The sequence below is a fragment of the Peromyscus californicus genome, unplaced genomic scaffold (genome assembly GCF_007827085.1).
Source record: "Peromyscus californicus insignis strain IS unplaced genomic scaffold, ASM782708v3 Scaffold_12__1_contigs__length_115047231, whole genome shotgun sequence".
In the NCBI taxonomy this organism is placed as follows: domain Eukaryota; kingdom Metazoa; phylum Chordata; class Mammalia; order Rodentia; family Cricetidae; genus Peromyscus; species Peromyscus californicus.
In genome coordinates this window covers 66111576-66129686 of record NW_026294413.1, presented here as the reverse complement: position 1 = coordinate 66129686, position 18111 = coordinate 66111576, and the positions used below count along the sequence as shown (strand labels likewise).

Genomic DNA, 18111 nt, shown 5'->3' with positions numbered 1-18111 from the left:
GTCTCTTTTGAATCACAACCCACTCAGAAACCCTAAAGGGGCATGTTTATCCCTATTTGACCGTTTACAGATCTCACACTATCTTAGGTTGATTTGGACTCACTCTCTCTGCCCTCTGTTGTGAGAAACCTGGCGGCCGGTAAATCGGTAGGAAAATGCTTATTATGTAAGACCTTACAGGCTTCAACAAAACACCACCAACGAAGAGACTTGGATTTAAAGTTTTAATAATAAATTGTGCCAGTAGAAGCTTTCAAAGGCAATGATATATCAATAAATAATAGTTAAATCGAGTTCCTGAGAAAGAACCTACCACATGAAACTATGTCAGAGCGCTGTAAATAACACGGCATTACTACAAAATAGCAAGAATACTGTAAGTCACAATACAAGCACAGCAGACTTCAGAATATGCCATTCATACAAATGTAAACCAGGACACAGGAATGTTTCTTAGACATAGATAAATTTGTAAGTGTTTCTGCCTAGATACATACTAAGTAACGGATACATTATGCTAAGAACCTCAAGGAAGATATGTGGAATAGTATAATGAAAATGTGATGCATTCCATCTTTTAAAAAGCAAAAGAAATTGAATGTATTCAAATATAATCACTTTTAAATAGGAACCATACTAATCTGAAGTAAGGAATATTTTGTGTGTTTATCTATAGTTATATATACACCTATATGTCTAAGAAAAAAAATGTATGGCTTGTTTTTGTACTTCAATGTCACTTTGAAGAATCTTTTTTCTTTTTACAAAGTTAGAAAAACGTGTTGGGTAAGCCATCTTAAGATTTGACACCTCGCCCTGTGAGAGAATCACAGGACTGAGTCTCACGGTGACGCCTTGGCTGACTGAGGAAACAGGAAACAACACTTACCTCGCCTTTTGGTGTGGGAACCCGTTAGTGAAAAAACTTAGGTCCCCGCTACAGCTTTCCACATACCAAGACTGACGGCATGCTGGACTAGAAAAGTGGACAGAGTGCTACGATTATGCCCAATGTTTTGGCATAGGTGAATTAATCCCTTTTGATGTGTTTTATATATGACAAATGTTTACAATTGCCTCCCAAAGAACCCAGTCATATCCAAGACACACATGTTTAAAAAAAAAAAATCACACTTCAGTTACATATAAGCATTTCTTTAACAATAAGGGCTACAATCATCACCCACACAATACATTATCAGCACACTTTCTAGAATACCTCATTTAAAAACATATTCACAGGACCTGCTGTGAATGGCAAGATACGGTAATTTATAATAGAAAACTGCTCACGCAGAACTTTCCACACCTCAGACACGGACCGCCCATCATTCCTGTGTCACTCTCTCTAGGATACTATAATATGCAAAGAAAAAGAGAAGCACAAAAGCAGCTTTTAAACATTACATCACAACTGTGAAATGTGGGAAAGCTATAAAACAAAGCCACCGTGTGGATACACGGTCTTCGTGACTTGGAGCGGAGCGTGGTCTTTTCTCTCACTTATTGCACAGACTTCTTATCACATGTTCTTCAGTTCTTACTTCTTTCCTACATGTGGACAAGTGCTATCAGATAAAACACAAATGGAAGTAACAGCAGCATGATTTGTCAAAGTTAATCCTTATAATTTAGTAAGAAAAAAATGGGTATCCATAAAATAAGTGCTCTTTCCATATGGTACTAAATTTTTAAAAATATTGTTTTAATGCCGTGAAGGTCCTCAGAGGACCCACTCCAAGTCATGGTGACCCTCCCTGTTGCCCATTAGCCAGAACTAGAAATGAAGGATTCCTAAACTTGAGTTTGTCTTAAAAAAAAAAAATCTTGTTTGGGGTTTTCTTGTCAACGACCAGAGCTTCCCGAGCTGTGATCACTGAGGCCACGGGCCGCTTACACATACACCGGCTGGCAGCTCTCGGGGGCATTGCCCAGCTCTGCATCCTCGGGGCCTGCGCCCTCGGCCGGCTCGGAGGGCTTCGGGCACCGGAAAGGGTGGCCGTTGTCGTCGAAGAACCTGCGGAAGGTGAACTCGTAGAAAGCATGCTCTGGGTGCTTGCTGTGGGGGGAGGCCAGCGCGTCCCAGGCCTTGGCGCTCTCGCCGCTGGCCTCGTGCCAGGGGCTTTCTTCATCCACCGGGTCAAAATTGGAGGTGTCCATGGGGTGGCTGATGGTGGGGACGTAGGGCGCGGGCTGCTTCCGGATGTCGCGGGAGAAGTCGATGGCGCTGAAGAAGGGGTGCACCTTGAGGTCGTCGGCCCCATCCCTGCCCAGGCGGCTGTCGGCCGCGCAGCACAGCCTGGTGATGAGGTCGCGGGCCTCGGCGCTCAGCTTCACCTGCGTGGGGATGTGCAGCGTGTTCTCCCAGTTGATGACCTGTGCGGAGCAGAGCGGGGGTTAGAGCTTCCTCAGCCTAGGTCCTGGGCCTGCACTGCTGCAGCCTCGGCCAGCTGAGGGGGCTGAGCCTCTCACCAAACTCCTCGGCTATGGCAATGGCTTTCTGTTGGGCCATCACAGTGCTCACTTGGTATGGACTGAGGCTGGCGGCTGGCCTCTGGGATTTTTCTTTTCTTTGAGATAACTGACCCCAGCTGACCTTGGCCTCATCTGGGTGGTCATTAACTATTATCTGTCATGAAGCCGTGTGCACTGTGAAGAAAAACCTAACATCTGCTTTGGTCAGGCTTAGGCCCAGGGTGGGACTGGACAGTGTACCCGAGTGCTGCTGGAGAGGCTCCATCTGCAGCAAGTGTATCAGAGAGACGAAAACTATGAAATGTGAGCCAGGTCTCTGTGAGTTCGAGGCCAGCCTGGTCTACAGAGCGAGATCCAGGACAGGCACCAAAACTACACAGAGAAACCCTGTCTTGGGGAAAAAAAAAATATGAAATATGACCCAGGTCTTTTTGATTATGATACCAAGACACCAGCAGGAAAGAAAAAGTATGTTGGATTTCATGAACATTACAAACTTTTGTGCCATGCACGATGGCACACATCTAGCATCTCAGCGCTTCAGAAGCGGGGCAGGCCAGCTGCAGGCTCAGTCTGGTCTACATGGGGAGTCCCAGGCCAGGCAGGGATATGCTACTGGGACCTCACTAACTGAACTTACTAAGAATGAAGAGTACCCATCAAATAGACCGCGTCTGCAAAGCATACACGTGTAAAGGACTTAATATCTAGAATGCATAGAGAACTCCACCAACAAATAATCTGAATTATAGAACAGGATTAAAGACTATTGGCCATTCTCACAAAACTATACGATTGGTAAATGAGTACGGGGGCACATGCTTAATATCACTAATGACCAGGGAAACCGGAATGAAAAGCCTGATGGCACACTACCTCACACCCACCCACAAGGATGATGGGGTTGGTGGTGCATGCCTGCAATCCTGGCACTCAGGAGGCGAAGGCAGATGGGCACCAGCAGGTGGCGGCAAGGACGTAGATAAAATGGAGTCTGGTACACTACTGGAGTGAAATGGAACACAGCTGTTGCCAAGCACCCTGGTTCAGATGTGTAACCTCAGAACTGAGGAAACTGCAAACTGAGACAGGAGGATGTCTCAAGTTTAAAATTAGTCTGGTCTATGTATGGTAAGACTGTCTCAAAAAAAAAATGGATGAATGAATACATACATATAAAACAGTGTGGTTGTTCTTAACAGTTTGGCAGTTCTAAGAGAGAAACACGGAATTGTCTTCTGGGTGTAAGTCCAGAACGATTGAGGAGGGCTTGAAGCACGGGCTACGCACTGTGTGCACAGCAGCACCAGTCACAGGGTCACAGGAGCCAAGAGGACGGGGATACCCGGACACCTGTCAGCCGGTGAATGGGTCATCAAAACACAGGGCACACACTTAAAGGACTGTAATTCAGTCTTAGAAGGAAGGAATCTACACACACACAAACAGGGATGAACCTTTGTGTGTGTGTGTGTATGTATTCATATGTATATGCTATATATATATGAATATTCATATATATACATATGCTAAGTGAAAATAAGACAAACAGTAAGTGCAGAACTCCACAGCTATGAGAGACTGGTCAAATTCTGAAACAAAGGGTCCATGTGGCTGGGGAGAGGGGACAGGAGCAGTTATTCAATGGGTACGAAGTTTCTATGTGAGACAAAAATATCCAGAAATGGTTTGCAGAGCCCTGTGTGAACACACTTAAGGCTAACAGATCATACACTTCAAAATAGTTGAATGTAAATTCATGTCATACCTATTTTGTCACAATAAAAAAAAAGTATCTGGCTTACTATCACGTAGGCAGATCAGTGAGTGGTCAGTTCAGGTAGTGAACAGAAGACGCCAAACCAACTGTGCTGTTCAGTTACACTGAGCTTTGATTCAAAGACTGTCTGTCTGTCTGTCTGTCTGTCTCTCCCTTCCCCTCCCCTCCTCTCTCCTCTCCTGACACAGTGTAGTTTTCTCTGTGTAGCCCTGGCTGTCCTGGAACTCCCTCTATAGACCAGGCTGGCCTTGAACTCAGATCCACCAGCCTCTGGCTCCTCAGTGCTGGGATCAAAGGCATGTGCCACCACCGCCCAGCTGTTCCAGTTTATTCCACTCCACCATGGACTGATCAGGACAAAAAAACTCCCTAGACTTTTGCTTCTGTAAATCCACTCAAAAGTTCAGATTTTCAGCTTAACTCTGAACTAATTAAGGATTACTCATTCAGAAAGTGGCTGTGAATCTAAAATGAATTACTGAATGATTAGCTGATAGGTTCAGGTATTTCCGTGAGTACTGGGACTACACACAAGTAGTCTGACCACCGAGCTGCTAAATATAACCACGGTGACAGTGTCCACATAAGCACAGGGCTGATGGCCTCCTCAGGACACACCAGGCAGGGGGCTGCTCCACAGCTGCCACTTGAATTTCACTGTGTGTAGTCCCTGCCTGGACATACCACCAGGGCAGACAGACAGACAGCAGTGGTTTAAATAAAGCTACAGGTATAAAAATACATTAAAACTCAGGTCTAGCTTTGTTTTAATATCAAAAAATTCAAGAGTATAGGAAAAGTAACAGAACCTTTCTTTGGAAAATCCCACTACAAATGACTGCCATTTCTATTCTATTGAGTGTAAGAGGAGAGGTCCAAAACTGGCCAAGGGTTGTGAGAAGCACGGTGCTCTGCATCACACGGGCACACACTCCTTGCTTACCTTCAGCTGGGTTTCCGTGGGGGTAGGTGCCAAGAAAGGTGGCTGCCCAACCAACATCTCAAAAAGAATCACGCCAACACTCCACCAGTCACAGAGCTGTGTGTACCCTGAAAGACAGTATTCTCTCAGTCCCACAGCACAGACTCTCCTCAGGCATGCGCACCTAGGTGGACTAGATACCACACTCCACCAGTCCCAGAGCTGTGTGTACCCTGAAGACAGCATTCCCTCAGCCCCACAGCACAGGCTCCCCTCAGGGCCTGAAGACTTAGATGGACTATGATGCAAAAAGGACAGACCTGCTTAAATGCATGTCCTCAGGCAGGGGGCTCAGACTGGCAGATACAATGGGCTCACACAAAGGTGCAAACAGGTACAGACATTTGGATTTTCTTATTTTTTTTTTTTTTTTTTTTTTTTTTTTTTTTTTTTTGGTTTTTCGAGACAGGGTTTCTCTGTGTAGCTTTGCGCCTTTCCTGGAACTCACTTGGTAGCCCAGGCTGGCCTCGAACTCACAGAGATCCACCTGGCTCTGCCTCCCGAGTGCTGGGATTAAAGGCGTGCGCCACCACCGCCCGGCTGGATTTTCTTATTTTTAATCACTGGTCTTCATAAACACAGGATGCTTTTATAGTAAGAAGACAAGACAGTAATTAATTTTTTTATAACTATTTGAGCAAGTGTGTGTGTATGTGCATGCACTATGGCATATGTTTGGAGATCAGAGGACACCTTGTGGGTGTCTGCTTCCTCCTTCCACCATGTGGGTCTCAAGGACTGAACTCAGGCTTGGTAGTGCTTTAGCAACTGGGTATGGGGCAGGTGCAGAAAGCAGGCCGACTTCCTAGGGAAGTTTATAAATCTGTTTCGGATGATGCTGAAGAACATGGAGTCTATGTAGAGAGACCCTGACGTCTCAAAAGCAAAAATAAACAATAAGGAACATGTAGGTAGCCACTGTGGCAGTGGACAATTAACAGTTCACCAACACACTGGTGAAGCCAAGCATCCTCCCAGAGCGCCCACCTAGGGTGGTCCGGCTGTCTGCAAGGAGGCTGTGGAACAGGTTCATTTATCTTTGATGTTTTCCAACTATTCCTTCAGGGCCCCGCACCTCAGTCAAGCAAGGCTTGGTAGTAGGCTCTGGAACAGGAGCAACTAGTTGTAGCATGGATTCTACCTTCATCAGTCCCTCTGGCATTGATGGCTGCAGAATAATCCTTGCCCATGCTTTCTATAAAACAGTACTCATGGCTGGAGCGTGGGACCTCTCCTGGGCACCAGAACTAGCATTTGCAAGCTTTCAGGAGTCACCTTTGTGTACAGGGCTGAGTGGATCAACAGCCCACACCAGACCACCACACTGATGGAAAACCTCATCCTGAACCAGGTTAGACTAGGTCTACAGACACAATGGGAATGGAAAGACTGTGTCTGGATTAGCTACAAGGTCAAGCTGACTGCCCACTGTCACGATGGACCAAGTACACACTTGGGGTTCCTCCAGTTCTGATGCAGACACTGTCCAGGCTATCCAGGAAACAAATTTCAACAACAACTAGTAATCTGATGCCCATTAAGGTTTGCACACACTACCTCCTAGGAGTTTTAGGCCCAACACGGAGAATTAATTTGTGAATCAGACATGGAGTCACCCAGCCTGACAAGAGAGACGTAAACTAGAGCTTGGAAATGATGGGCTAGAGAGGGCAGTGCCTATGACCCCAGACAGTTTCATCAGTTGACTGTATTTGTTAGTTAATTTATTTTTATGTGTATGGGTGTTTCCCCTGCATGTATGTGTACGTGCCATTTGTGTGCAGCGCCCGTGGAGGCCAGAAGAGGGCATCGTATCCCCCTGGAAACACTGCTGTGAGCAACCACGTAGATCCTGGGAATTGAACCTGAGTCTTCTGGAAGAGCAGCCAGTGCTCTTAACCAGTGAGCCATGCCTCCAGCTCCTAGCTGACTCTGAAAAAGCCAGTTAATTGGAGAGTCATTCTGTTGGATCTGAGGTGGAAAGCCCTCAACCCACACTCCTCAGTTAGAGGGTGAGGGAATACTGGCTTAATCACAGTGAAAGCAAAGGCCCCTCCAGATGATGGAGCCTTGTTGCTAGGGAAACCATCAAGCTCTCAGGCGTCCCCAGGCACAAAAATATAATCGGAATACTTAAGAGTCCTGGACACTTATTGCTGAAGCTCTTCCACGGTCAGGCAGGGGCTGAGGAGGGCAGCAGGCTGGCATACCTTTGCGGAGAAGCACCTCAGGTGCTATGTAATTTGGTGTCCCGACCAGAGAGTGAGCCAGGCACCGCTGGTGCTGCTTCTGTGCTCTCTGCTCCAGCGTCTTCAATCTGTCTCCACAGCGACAGTTGGAAACATCATCCCAGAGGTCACCAGGCTCCATGCTGTCCTGTCTGATGTGGTTCCCTTTACCGAGGGAAAAGGTGCAGTGACAGAAAAGAGCAGAAAAGAACATCAGTTTTGATACTCAACATTGCAGCAAATCCACAGTTTAAAACAGAAATTCTGGTCAGTTCATGCCAGTACAAACTTCTTCCACTGACAAACCCAGGGCCTTGTGCATGCCAGTCAGATCTCTTTCACTGAACAACTACTCCAGGAGCCTTGAGACTTATTTTTCGAGGTTTCTTTTAATAGGGCAGTGTGGAAGTTCTTTATAAAAGCCTTTAGTGGTCAAAAAAATATCGTAAGAAAGCCCGCTAACAAAGGAAATACCCTCTACATAGCATAGCACTCCTTTAGGAAGGGAAGCATACCACACAAATCACAGTAACCCACCAACAGATCATTTAGAAATGAGCAGGTGCCATAAGGACTATGTGGCACCTGGCAGGGCTGTCCCCATGGGGTGTGGGGGGTGACACAGAAGGCCTGAAGTAGTACCTTTCTGGTAGTACTTGGAATTGTGAGTCCACCTGAATCCGGTGCAGAGGCCAAAATCTGTCAGCTTAATGTGACCATCCAGGTCGATCAAGATGTTGTCGGGCTTGATGTCCCTGTGGATGAAGCCCATCTTGTGGACACTCTCAATGGCCAGAGTCAACTCTGCAATGTAGAATCGGGCCAGGTGCTCAGGGAAGACTTCCATCCGGATCAGCAGGCTCATCATATCCCCACCGGGGATGTAGTCCATCACAAAGTACAGGCTGTCCTTGTCCTGGAAGGAGTAGTAGAGTTTGACCACCCACTCATTGTCTGCCTCAGCCAAGATGTCCCTCTCAGCCTTGACGTGGGCCACCTGGTTGCGGTTCAGGACGTCTTTCTTCCTCAGAGTCTTCATGGCATATAGCGCGTGAGTGTCCACCTTACAGGCAAGGCACACTTCTCCAAAGGCACCGATGCCCAGAGTTTTGATTTTCACAAACATGGACTTGTCCATTTTGGCCCTCTTCAGTCTGTTGTAGTTGGACTCCTTCTGGTAGAGGATTTTCCTCATCTGCTCCTGCTCAGCCTCACAGAGTCCAGCCTGCACACAAGGAGAGCCACAGAGTCATGTTATAGGGACCCCGCGGCAGCCAAGTGTGTGGGGCGGGAACACTTTGGAACAGCAAGGGCTCTTCAGAAAGACTACGTCTACCAGACTACAGGTGAGGTACCAGTCAGCCTTGATCTTTGTATGTGGACGTGGACATCTATCTCTGCATGAACATCCGTACACATATATGCAAATACGGAATCCAAAGAAAATTCTTTCTCTAAGTGATTTTAGGTTCTAAAAGTCAGAGAAAGACACTACTACTACTACTACTACTACTACTACTACTACTACAAAATCTGTGGAAAACATTCCTGGAATTTGTAATCTAGTATTTCAGTAGTTCAAAGAAAACAGAAAGCAGGCAATGAATCTGGACCAACAGGAAATGAAAACACAAACTTAAGTTTTAGAATTTGAAATGACTGGCTTGTGCAATGTAATTTACTATCATAATTAAATTTAAAATAATGTCATAAAACTTACCTTCTCTAGTACTTTACAGTGTCAATTACAGGATGTTTAAAACACTATTTGACTGGAGGAGAGATGGCTCTGTGGTAGGAGGACCGGCCACTCTTCCAGAGGACCCAGGTTCAGTCCCCAGCACCTACATGGTGGCTCACCACTGTCTGTAACTCCAGTTCCAGGGGATCCAAAGCCCTCTTCCGGCCTTCACAGACACAAGCAAATATACATGCAGGCAAAACACTCACACACATGAAAAGAAAATAAATCTAAAATAAAACAACACACACACACACACACACTATCTCCTGGGCTGGGCACTATGGAACATACTTAGAACCCTGGCATCTGAAGCTGGGGCAGGACTGGGAGACCCAGTTCTATGGGGGCTACAGATGAACATGCCATCTCAAAGAAGCAAACTAAAAGCACTATTTATTACTCTGGATCAATGGACCGCCAATATTGCACGTCTCTCTAAAAATATCTAATTTAGAAAACTTTTTTAAACATTCTTTTAAAATGTTAATTAGCAGGCAATCCTTGTACTTTCTTCAAAAGTAAGGCCACACCACACTGATCAGTTTGCTGATGTACTTGTTAGACAGGGTCCTCAGGAAGGAAGCAAAGGGAGACCACACACTGTGGCTTCTCCCAGCGCCTGGCTCATGCCCAGGTCTATGAGGAGGGCGTGTGATGAGGGTGCTGCTACCGTGGACAGGGAAGCTGGGAACAGAGTAAGAAGGAAGTGAGAAATTACTTTGGCCATTTCCTGCTCCAGCTGCAGCCTCCGGCTGACCTTCTGCTGGTAGGTTTTGATGACATTCTCCACGTGTTGTTCCATGAAGAACTTGAAGGCGTATGGGGAGTAGCTCTTGATGCGTGACTCTCTCTTCTCCTCATCCCTGCTGTTCTTGCGGACCGGCACCGGGGAGGTCTGGATCTGCTTCTTGTCCCTGCCAGCTTTGTCTCCCTTGGCACCCTTGTGGCTCTTGTCGCTCCGTTCCTGCTCGGTGGCGCCCCCACGCAGACTCTGCTCCACACCGGTACACAGGCTGTCCAGGTCCAGGTTGTACTGCTCGGCCTTGCTGGGCAGCAGCAGGTGCTTCGGGTAAGGCGGCGGCGGGCACCTGCGCTCAGAGCCACCGTAGTCCACGTCCAGCGGGTGCTGGCCAGTGCTGCCCTCCTTGGTCTCCAGGCCCTCGGTGGCAGGTGCTGTGGGCGCAGGCACCCAGGCAGGGTGTGAGGGCCCCACCGCTGTCTGGGGCTCGGGCCGCAGCACACGCACGCTCTTCACAGGGTGCAGGATGTGAGCAGCTGTCACTGCGGTGACCGTGTTGGGGGCGGGCAGTGAGGGCTCGGGCTGTGGGCTGCTGAAGGAGTTTGTCCTGCTGGGGGCGGCCCGGAAGGCCACGTGCTGCCGGGTGCCCTCTAGACCCTGCTTCTGCATCGAGTCGCGGCGTGCCAGTGGTGCTGCCGCCCAGGACACTGGGGAGCCCAGCTCATACAAGTCGGCGTTGAGGCTGTTCCTGGATGGCGCTAGCACTGCCTGTGGGGGGCTGTCGCCAGAGAACGTGGGGCCCCGGGCACCCAACACATGCAGTGGGTGGGCCCCAGGCGCCACAGCGGCCGGCTTGTGGTGTGCAGTAGTGTACAGCCCAGCATGGGCAGGGAAGGCGAGGCTGGCAGGAGGGCCGCCCTGGGCTTTGGCCAGGCCGGAGTAGGCGTCTGGTGTTGTCTTGCTCTGGAAGGAGGGGCTGCGCTGCACCCCGTATCCTGGCTGCTCCGCTAGCACGTGAGGACGACCATAGTGTGTGCCCGGAAAGTGCGCCCCTGCCTCCACCGCTGTGCTGTAGCCTTTGGGAGGGTGTTGGTGACCAGGGGTGCTGTGAGTGCTGACCCCAGGGAAGAGGAAGTCTAAATACTGCCGTGGCATCTCCTCCAGCGCAGCGGGGCCCTCATAGTTTGCACCACCCAGCTGGTGGTAGGATGGGAATGCTTCCCCCGGGCCCTCGAAACTTGGCCTCCGAGTCACCGGGGTGGGCACCAGGCCCTTTCCTACAGAGGAAAGAGTGAGAAGTCAGCCTGAGAGCACATGGGAACTGTGGGCTGCTACTTGCAGGCCGGTCCTCACACTAGCCTTATCTTTGGGGTTGGGCAAATGTGTAAGGTCTTCTACTGAGAGTCCTGACAGGGTGGGTCCTGCCCCAGCAGAAACCGGTCTCTCTAATGCTGTGATGATGGGGCTAAAGGCCGAAGAGCATATGGAAGGTCGGGGGTACAGTGCCCTAAGAGGACACAGCACCCAGGGTCAGTCTCCAGACATGCTAGGGACTACCTGGACAGCCAACTTTGTTGTTATTTGAGGGAGCCAAGTTTACATACTATCATGGTTTCCAAAGGGCAGAACTGTACCCACTGTCCAAATACTCATTTTCCTTTCACCTATTTTCCAAATTAAAGATTTGCTGGGTTTCCGTCTTTATTAAGGACAAACAAGGTAATATATACCCAACACTCACTAAGAACAAAACCACGAAGAGGAGGTGGAGAAATGGCTCAGTAAGTTCAGAGTGCAGAGGACCCGAGTTTGGCTCCCAGCACCCATACCAGGTGGCTCCCAACTGCCTGTAATTCCAGCTTTTGGGGACTCTGCCCCTGCACAACATTGCAATTGAGTGCATGTGCATGCGCGCACACACCCCATTAAAAATAAAAATCTTCTAAAAACTCCTTAACAACAAGCCACAAAGAGTCCCTCTTTGCAAACACCCAGACATGTGGATGGCTGATTCCTTATCCCTGGCTTCTCCATTTTGAAAATCTTTCCTCATTTAAAGTGGATGCCTGGAAAGGGCAAAGGCCCCTTTCACTTCCCTACTTGGATTCCTCTGATCTGACAGAGGACCCTGACATCCAAAGGCTGTCTTACTCACTCTAGGGATAAGCCCCACGCCATCCCCTAACATACCCGACAGAAGTAACCCAGCAGCCTTGGCATTGAACAGGAGTTAGGTGATGGGTGGCTTTGTGTACCTGATTGAGCAAATGCTACTAGCACAGCACACCACAACCAAGCAGGAAGGCGGTTGTGACAGAGCTGGGCCCTGTTTCCCTGCAGCACTGCTCTCCAGGACAGACCCCAGAATGCCAAGAATCCAAGAACAATGGCCAGTCAGAGCTAGTGAGAGAAATTTCTTTTCTCAAGAAACCAGAACACAAACACTTTGAAAGCCCTTGAAATGTCCTCATTCACCACGGGGAGGCTTTACCCCAGGTCTGCCACCAAGCAGGGGATTACATACATCCTTTATTTTACCCAGGAACCACAGGCTATCTACTCCACCTAGGAGAGGACCATCCTGACAGCCGGTGAAACAGAGTGGGCATCCCCCGTCCCTCCCAAGGCTTAAACACTGCTCACAGCTGCAGACCTTGAGAGCTACCAGCTATCAAATGTGAAAAAAAGTTTTTGGAATTGGTAAGTCTCCCTTTTCAAAGACCAGCCCCAATAAAAGGTTTTAAAAAGTTGAACTCTTTTCTTCCCCCTTTAAAGATGGAAAAATTCAACAGACACATAAACCCTCTAGACAGTAACACAGGCTGCCATGGAGAGGTGTCAGAGGGTCAGGTAGGCAGCTAGGTTAAATTCCAGGATCGACTGACTACCTGTGGTTCACCCCACCACCCCAGGATCAACTTTCAGGGGCAGGTCTGACTCTCTGTGTGGGGCTCACCTGGGGAGGTCTGCTTGATGACTCGCACAATCTGCTCATTCCTGGGGTCCAGGTAGCCCATCTTACTGATGTACTCCAAGGCTGCTTCAATACTCCTACTGCCCGTCTGCTTGAGAGCTCTGCCAGCCATCTCCTAGGAAGAAAGCAAGGGATATCATGGATGTCATCATCATCATCATCATCACCACCACCACCACCGCCGCTGCCGCCGCCATCTTCACTACAACAAAGTCACTGGTGACTCCTCTATGTGGCTGCTGGGGCCCACCAGGTGTTACAGATGACCTGGAGCACACACAAGCAGTTGCAACCATCTGCACATACCACACCGTGCACCCTAAGGACTCGTGTCAAGAATGTGCAGGGTCTCTGATGGTAGGTCTGAAAGAGACTCAGGCTCTTTAAAGAACTTCAGTGACCACTGGTGGGTCCAGAATGAAGTAGTATAGCAGTAGGAAACTGGCCTTGATCCCAGCTTCTCGGCTCTATGCTAACTCTGGAATCAGTGGAAATGCACTGGATGGGAGCAGGGAGAAACTGCTTAAGTCATTTATGAGATGCTTATTGAATGCCTCCTGTTGACAATGTCCTCTGCCATCTACAGCAGTTAGGGAGTATAGCAGTCTCCGTGAAGCCCCTACAGCTCTGTTCGCACACGACATGTCCCTTAAAAGTGTTTGTAGAATGAACACACAGCAGGAAAGGGCAGGTGAAGTAGCCCTGAGTTAAAGAGATAGCTCCCTTCTACCCAAAGGTAAGACATGGCATAGAACATGCCCTTTCAAGGACAGATGTATATGGAGAAGGTGGAAAGTCTAAGTGGAGAAAGTTACCCAGGGACGATGGGCAAGACAGAGAAGCAGCTGTGGGTGGAGCATGCTAGGATGGTGGTGGCAACACCCAGGAGCATGTGATGTGACAGGGAACTCCCATCTAGGGTGGGGCCATGCCTGGTTTTGCTTATTTACAACACCAAGGGAACTTTCAAACAGGGACACACATAATGTGAAGATGAAGCTAGGGGGTTCTGGGGGTGCAGACTTCAGACACTTTAGGGCAGAGATGAAGGAAGCAGAGGGGGCAGGGCTAGGGCAGCTGAGGCCCTGTCTTTAGGACTGGGAAGACGGCTCAGCAGGCAAAGGCAGCAACAGAGGCTTTGGGGGCTTTGGGGGAGGGTACCAAGCACTGTAAAAGAGAAATGTGGGAAGAAGGCACCGAAAAGGGGCAGGATTGGGTGAGGGGACACAGGGGACACACAGAGATGTTCAGCAGTAGGCAGTCCAGCTGTGGAGCAGAGAAATACTGTGAAGAGAGAGCACGGTCCTCACTGTTCCTGGCCAGGCATGATGACACCTCATCATTTATCCCAGCCTGCTTCCTTAGGACTGGGAGGAATCAGCTGGGTATGGGGGCTCGCTAGGTAGGCACATCTCTGTATGTTTGAGGTTAGCCTGCTCTACAATGCACATTCCAGGACAGCCAGGATTACACAGAGAAACTGTCTTAGGGGGAAAAAAAAAGAGAAATCTGGCAGGCTCTAAATCTCCACATTATACAGCTTCATCCACCCACTTCACACAGTGCCTAGAACAAACCAAGCGCTTACTACTCACCATGTGATCATCCAACATTAAATCATGTTCTCTGTTCCTGGCTGTGTGACAGCTGAGTGGTGGGACAAAAAAAGGGAGGGGGTGGACTCCCTGTAAAGTCACTGGCCAGATCTGGGACTCAACAAGACAGAGGGCCAAAGGAAGCTGGGGCGAGCCCCGATGGAGGTCTGAGGGGCCGCTACCCAGAAACGGGGGCAGCAGTGAGAGCTGAAGAGGCAGGCTGGGAAACGGTGGTGGGAATTCTATGAGGCAGTACTTTGCTTGACGGAAGAGCCAGTGTTCATCATCTGGAGTTGCCAGGGGAGAAGGCAGCAGAGCTCACCTCACCTGGAGCCGGTGATGACACCTCACCTTCCCTACTTCATGGCTAAGCTATGTGATGAGGTCATGTCTACACAACTCTCAAGGACTGCATCTCAGCACACCACTTGGAGTCTTTTGTTCCCACTAAAAATGTGCCAAGTGGAGCTGCCCCTAACCACAGGCCTTTGGCACTAAGAGTTCAGCGGCTTTGTGTGAACGACTCTGTCTCTTCCAGGGTACGTTATCTGCCTAAGCTCCTTACTTCCAGGATTTCCCAACAGTCAGGGAATGGACAGCAGGAGAAAAGGGCTTGTCACCTGGATATGAAGCCAAGCTCCCAAGACTTCAAGATCTGTGACTTGGCCAGGAGGAGTCTAGTGAAGCCTTAGGTGAAGACTCGGAGTGGCAGGCATTTTTTTTTTTTTTTTTTTTTTTTTTTTTTTTTTTTTTTGGTTTTTCGAGACAGGGTTTCTCTGTGTAGCTTTGCGCCTTTCCTGGAACTCACTTGGTAGCCCAGGCTGGCCTCGAACTCACAGCGATCCGCCTGGCTCTGCCTCCCGAGTGCTGGGATTAAAGGCGTGCGCCACCACCGCCCGGCGGCAGGCATGTTTTAAATCATGAACCCAAGTGACACTCATTAGCCAGCGTGTTTATAAATAAAACCTGCAGTCCTGCCCTTTGCGCTACCTGTCCATCACCACAGGGTTATCAAGTCTGTAGTTTCTACAGCAGCTCTCAAATAGGCTCCCGTACATATTCCAAACGATGACGGGCTTTGGTTTTGTTCTGTGGTGCCTCACACATGCTGGCAAAGCTCCACCACTGAGCTCCACCCGAGCGAAAGGAAGCCCAGAATCTGTTCCTAAGTCCACCAGGAGCACGGGTCTCAGCGTGCAAGGACAATACATATGAAGTTATGACGGGGTGTGGCAGGAGGTCTCCAGAGGACTGAGTCAGGCTCAACTCCAGCAGAGGAACCTGGCGTCTCCCCTTCCTTTCTCAGAGCACTGAGCCAGTGTTCTGAGTCCTGATCTAGAACCGTCTATGTTCTGAGTACTGAGCTCAGATACAGAGGCAAGCTCCTCAGTGCATATGTGCACACACGTGTGCACACACACACACACACACACACACACACGCGCGCGCGCGCAGGTACCGCTCTTTGCTGCCAAGCAGCCCTGCAGCCTTCACAAGTCTACTCCGAGCATCTGTTTCCTCATCTGGGAAACGAAGCTACCCAGGGCTGCTCTAGGGATCGAGGGAGGTGACTGGTGTCCCCGTGTTCCAGGGCCATTTCCACATCAGCTGCTATACTTCTCGTTTGTCTCTGGTAGAAAATATAAAGATGACGTCTGTTGATTTTAAGTGCATTTGGAATCAAATACCTCTAATACTTCATATTTTATTCTTTTAACCGTAATTACATAAGACAATGTGTTGAGCTCCTTTCACCAGGCCTTAATACCTATCTCTGGTTTTGTCTAGGTCACCTCAAACCCAGGTTAGGCTCATGGAAATGGCAAAGCCTTCCCTCTTGGTCCATATGTGAATGGTGACAATATGTACAGAGAATGTCCACCATAGATTCCTTCCCCACCTTCCATGATTACTGCCTGAAGACTACTCCACTAAATCTGCTCCCTTGGTCCAGCTGAACACCATAAACCCTGCCTCCTTGTTTATCTACACGAAATAACTACATCTCCTTGCTCAACTGTATGCAACAATTCTGCCTCTGTTCAACTGTATACAATAGACGCACTACAGCTTCTCGATCTGAGAGCCCAGACTTCCCCATGCCAGCTTCTCTGTTGTTCTGTGTCTGGCTGGCTATTGTTTCTTCACTCCCTTGCCCTGCAGCCCCAGTCAGGCCGAGTCCCTGGTTGTAAGAACCCCACCATTCCTAGGCAGCAGGCACAGCTGCTTCTTGACTGCTGTCCTCCTGCCAGACTCTCAGGACTGTCTCTCACGTGAGGGCATCTACCCAGCTTCGGAGCTGTTCTGAAAAGTGCAGCATCACTCACTGTCCTCCCTGTCCAAGCACACCTCAGGCTGGGAAGCCCTGCCTCGTCAGCCTGGCTACCCACATGTCAGGAACCAACCAGCTGGGAGGCTCCCTCATCCTGGAAACGCCAGTGATCTCACTCTCTCTCTCTGTGGTTCGCTTCCCCACCACCAGTGAGGCCTGTGGGACTGCTGGAGGAGCAAATCTGTTCTCACAGGTTCACCCAGCTCACAGGCAGGCAGAAGCTGGCCTGACAGTTGCTATACAGTGTAATGGTGTTACTAGCATCCCTTGTGACTGCAAGTTATTTAAATTCAGTGACAATTTATTATGTATGAAGGAAGGAATTTCCTTTGCAGATCCTCTCCCACCCCTTCCTGGTGAGGAAGCATTTTTCAAACGTTAGCAAAGCCATATCCCATGCTTTAACATTCCAACAATGAGGTTTGGCTGAGAAACTAGAAATGGAGTGCTCTGGCCTTGCTGTGTCTTCCAGGCCTTGTCTCAGTCTGTATCTGCCTGTTTCTGGGTCTCTCACAGATCTTGTGATTTTCGTCCAAGGTTGGGAGAAGAGTGGCTAGGTCTGCAGGCCATGGTGACTGTTGTTTCAAAGCCCGAAGGATTCCACTTATTGGAGAGAACAGAGAAAGAAGGGAAAAGCGTGTGGCTGCCCAGGCTGGGGTGGAGTGGAGGGATGCCAGAGATGCTCAAATGGTGGCTGAGGCCTCCTGCTCCACCCACTGTCCTTCTCAGGCTGACTCTGCCTTTCTCTAAGTGGCGTCCAGGAACCTTCTGGAAGCACAGAGGAACCCAGTGTTTCAGAGTATCCCACTGACAGTTGTCAGCCCTAACCAGAAACACAGCCCCAGGGGGACCCATGTGAGACTCAGGGTGCCCACCCATCTCCCCTGCCTTTGTGCTTTCTGGAGAGAGCCTAGAAGGCTCCGCATGGGCTCTGAGAACATGCTCCAGAGAAGCCAGAATCACAGGGAAGAAAATGGAAGCAGTCTTGGCAGCTTCCGTGGGTGGACATGAAAGGAAAGGAGTTACTACCTCACACCTGGGCAGCACACGGAGCGTGTCAGCCCAGACAGCAGCCCTCGAGCCTGCTGGGGAAGCTGCAGCTCACGCATCTTACCATCTTCTTTTTTGTTGTTATTGGGTTGTGTTTTTTTGTTTTTTGTTTTTTGAGACGGGTTTCTCTGTGTAGCTCTGGCTGTCCTGGAACAAGCTCTGTAGGCCAGGCTGACCTTGAACTCACAGAGATCCACCTGCCTCTGCCTCCC

The 18111-nt window shown here is 49.3% G+C and overlaps 1 protein-coding gene across 1 annotated transcript in view; it reads right to left on the bottom strand.

Annotated features, from left to right (window-relative positions):
* Positions 1–210: 210 nt before the first annotated feature.
* Positions 211–18111, bottom strand: part of Lats2 (large tumor suppressor kinase 2) — a 54510-nt gene continuing 36609 nt past the window's right edge. The window contains exons 3-8 of the mRNA XM_052733099.1: positions 12905–13037; positions 9928–11225; positions 8108–8690; positions 7448–7630; positions 5199–5305; positions 211–2376 (exon numbers count right to left, since the gene is read on the bottom strand). Coding sequence (XP_052589059.1) covers positions 1894–2376; positions 5199–5305; positions 7448–7630; positions 8108–8690; positions 9928–11225; positions 12905–13037 — 2787 coding nt within the window. The 3' untranslated portion in view covers positions 211–1893. The remainder of the gene's footprint in view (positions 2377–5198; positions 5306–7447; positions 7631–8107; positions 8691–9927; positions 11226–12904; positions 13038–18111) is intronic.